Source organism: Echinococcus granulosus (assembly GCF_000524195.1).
Source record: "Echinococcus granulosus chromosome Unknown EG_S00595, whole genome shotgun sequence".
Lineage (NCBI taxonomy): Eukaryota > Metazoa > Platyhelminthes > Cestoda > Cyclophyllidea > Taeniidae > Echinococcus > Echinococcus granulosus.
In genome coordinates this window covers 1,185-1,583 of record NW_020170974.1, presented here as the reverse complement: position 1 = coordinate 1,583, position 399 = coordinate 1,185, and the positions used below count along the sequence as shown (strand labels likewise).

The following is a 399-nucleotide window of genomic DNA, read 5'->3' as shown; positions in this document are numbered from 1 at the left end:
GCATATTATCTTCGGTTGAGTGGTCTCTCCATCCCCACCTACGCTATGATGGGCGAATCACGAGAGTGATGATGGAGGGTGGAAAGTACGAAAGCCGATCTGAAAGTGCATGAGCACGTGCATCACGCGGAACGGATGGAGGTGGTGAGTATGGTATAAAAGGCGGCACAACTCAGCACACAAGCCAGTATCACCTAAAGCAAGTAGACAGCAGAGGAAATGGGATTCGGGAGTTGGCCAAGCCCGTATGCGTTGAAGCTGGTAACTGTGGGTGAGAGCAAGCACGGTTCACAATGTGTGAATCCATGTGCATGGCCGTCCTTGGTGGTGCCGCAATGTGAGCAGCCATGTGCGTGGCCATCTGTGCTGGTACCCCAATGTAAGGAGCCGTGTACGTGG

General features: G+C 53.4%; 1 protein-coding gene across 1 annotated transcript in view; it reads left to right on the top strand. All coding sequences in view use genetic code 11, as the record gives it.

The window, feature by feature from the left end:
* Positions 1–219: 219 nt before the first annotated feature.
* Positions 220–399, top strand: part of EGR_11239 (hypothetical protein) — a gene marked incomplete at both ends in the record, with an annotated part of 934 nt that continues 754 nt past the window's right edge. Inside the window, one exon of the mRNA XM_024500486.1 lies at positions 220–395. Within this exon, the coding sequence (XP_024345100.1) occupies positions 220–395 (176 nt within the window). The remainder of the gene's footprint in view (positions 396–399) is intronic.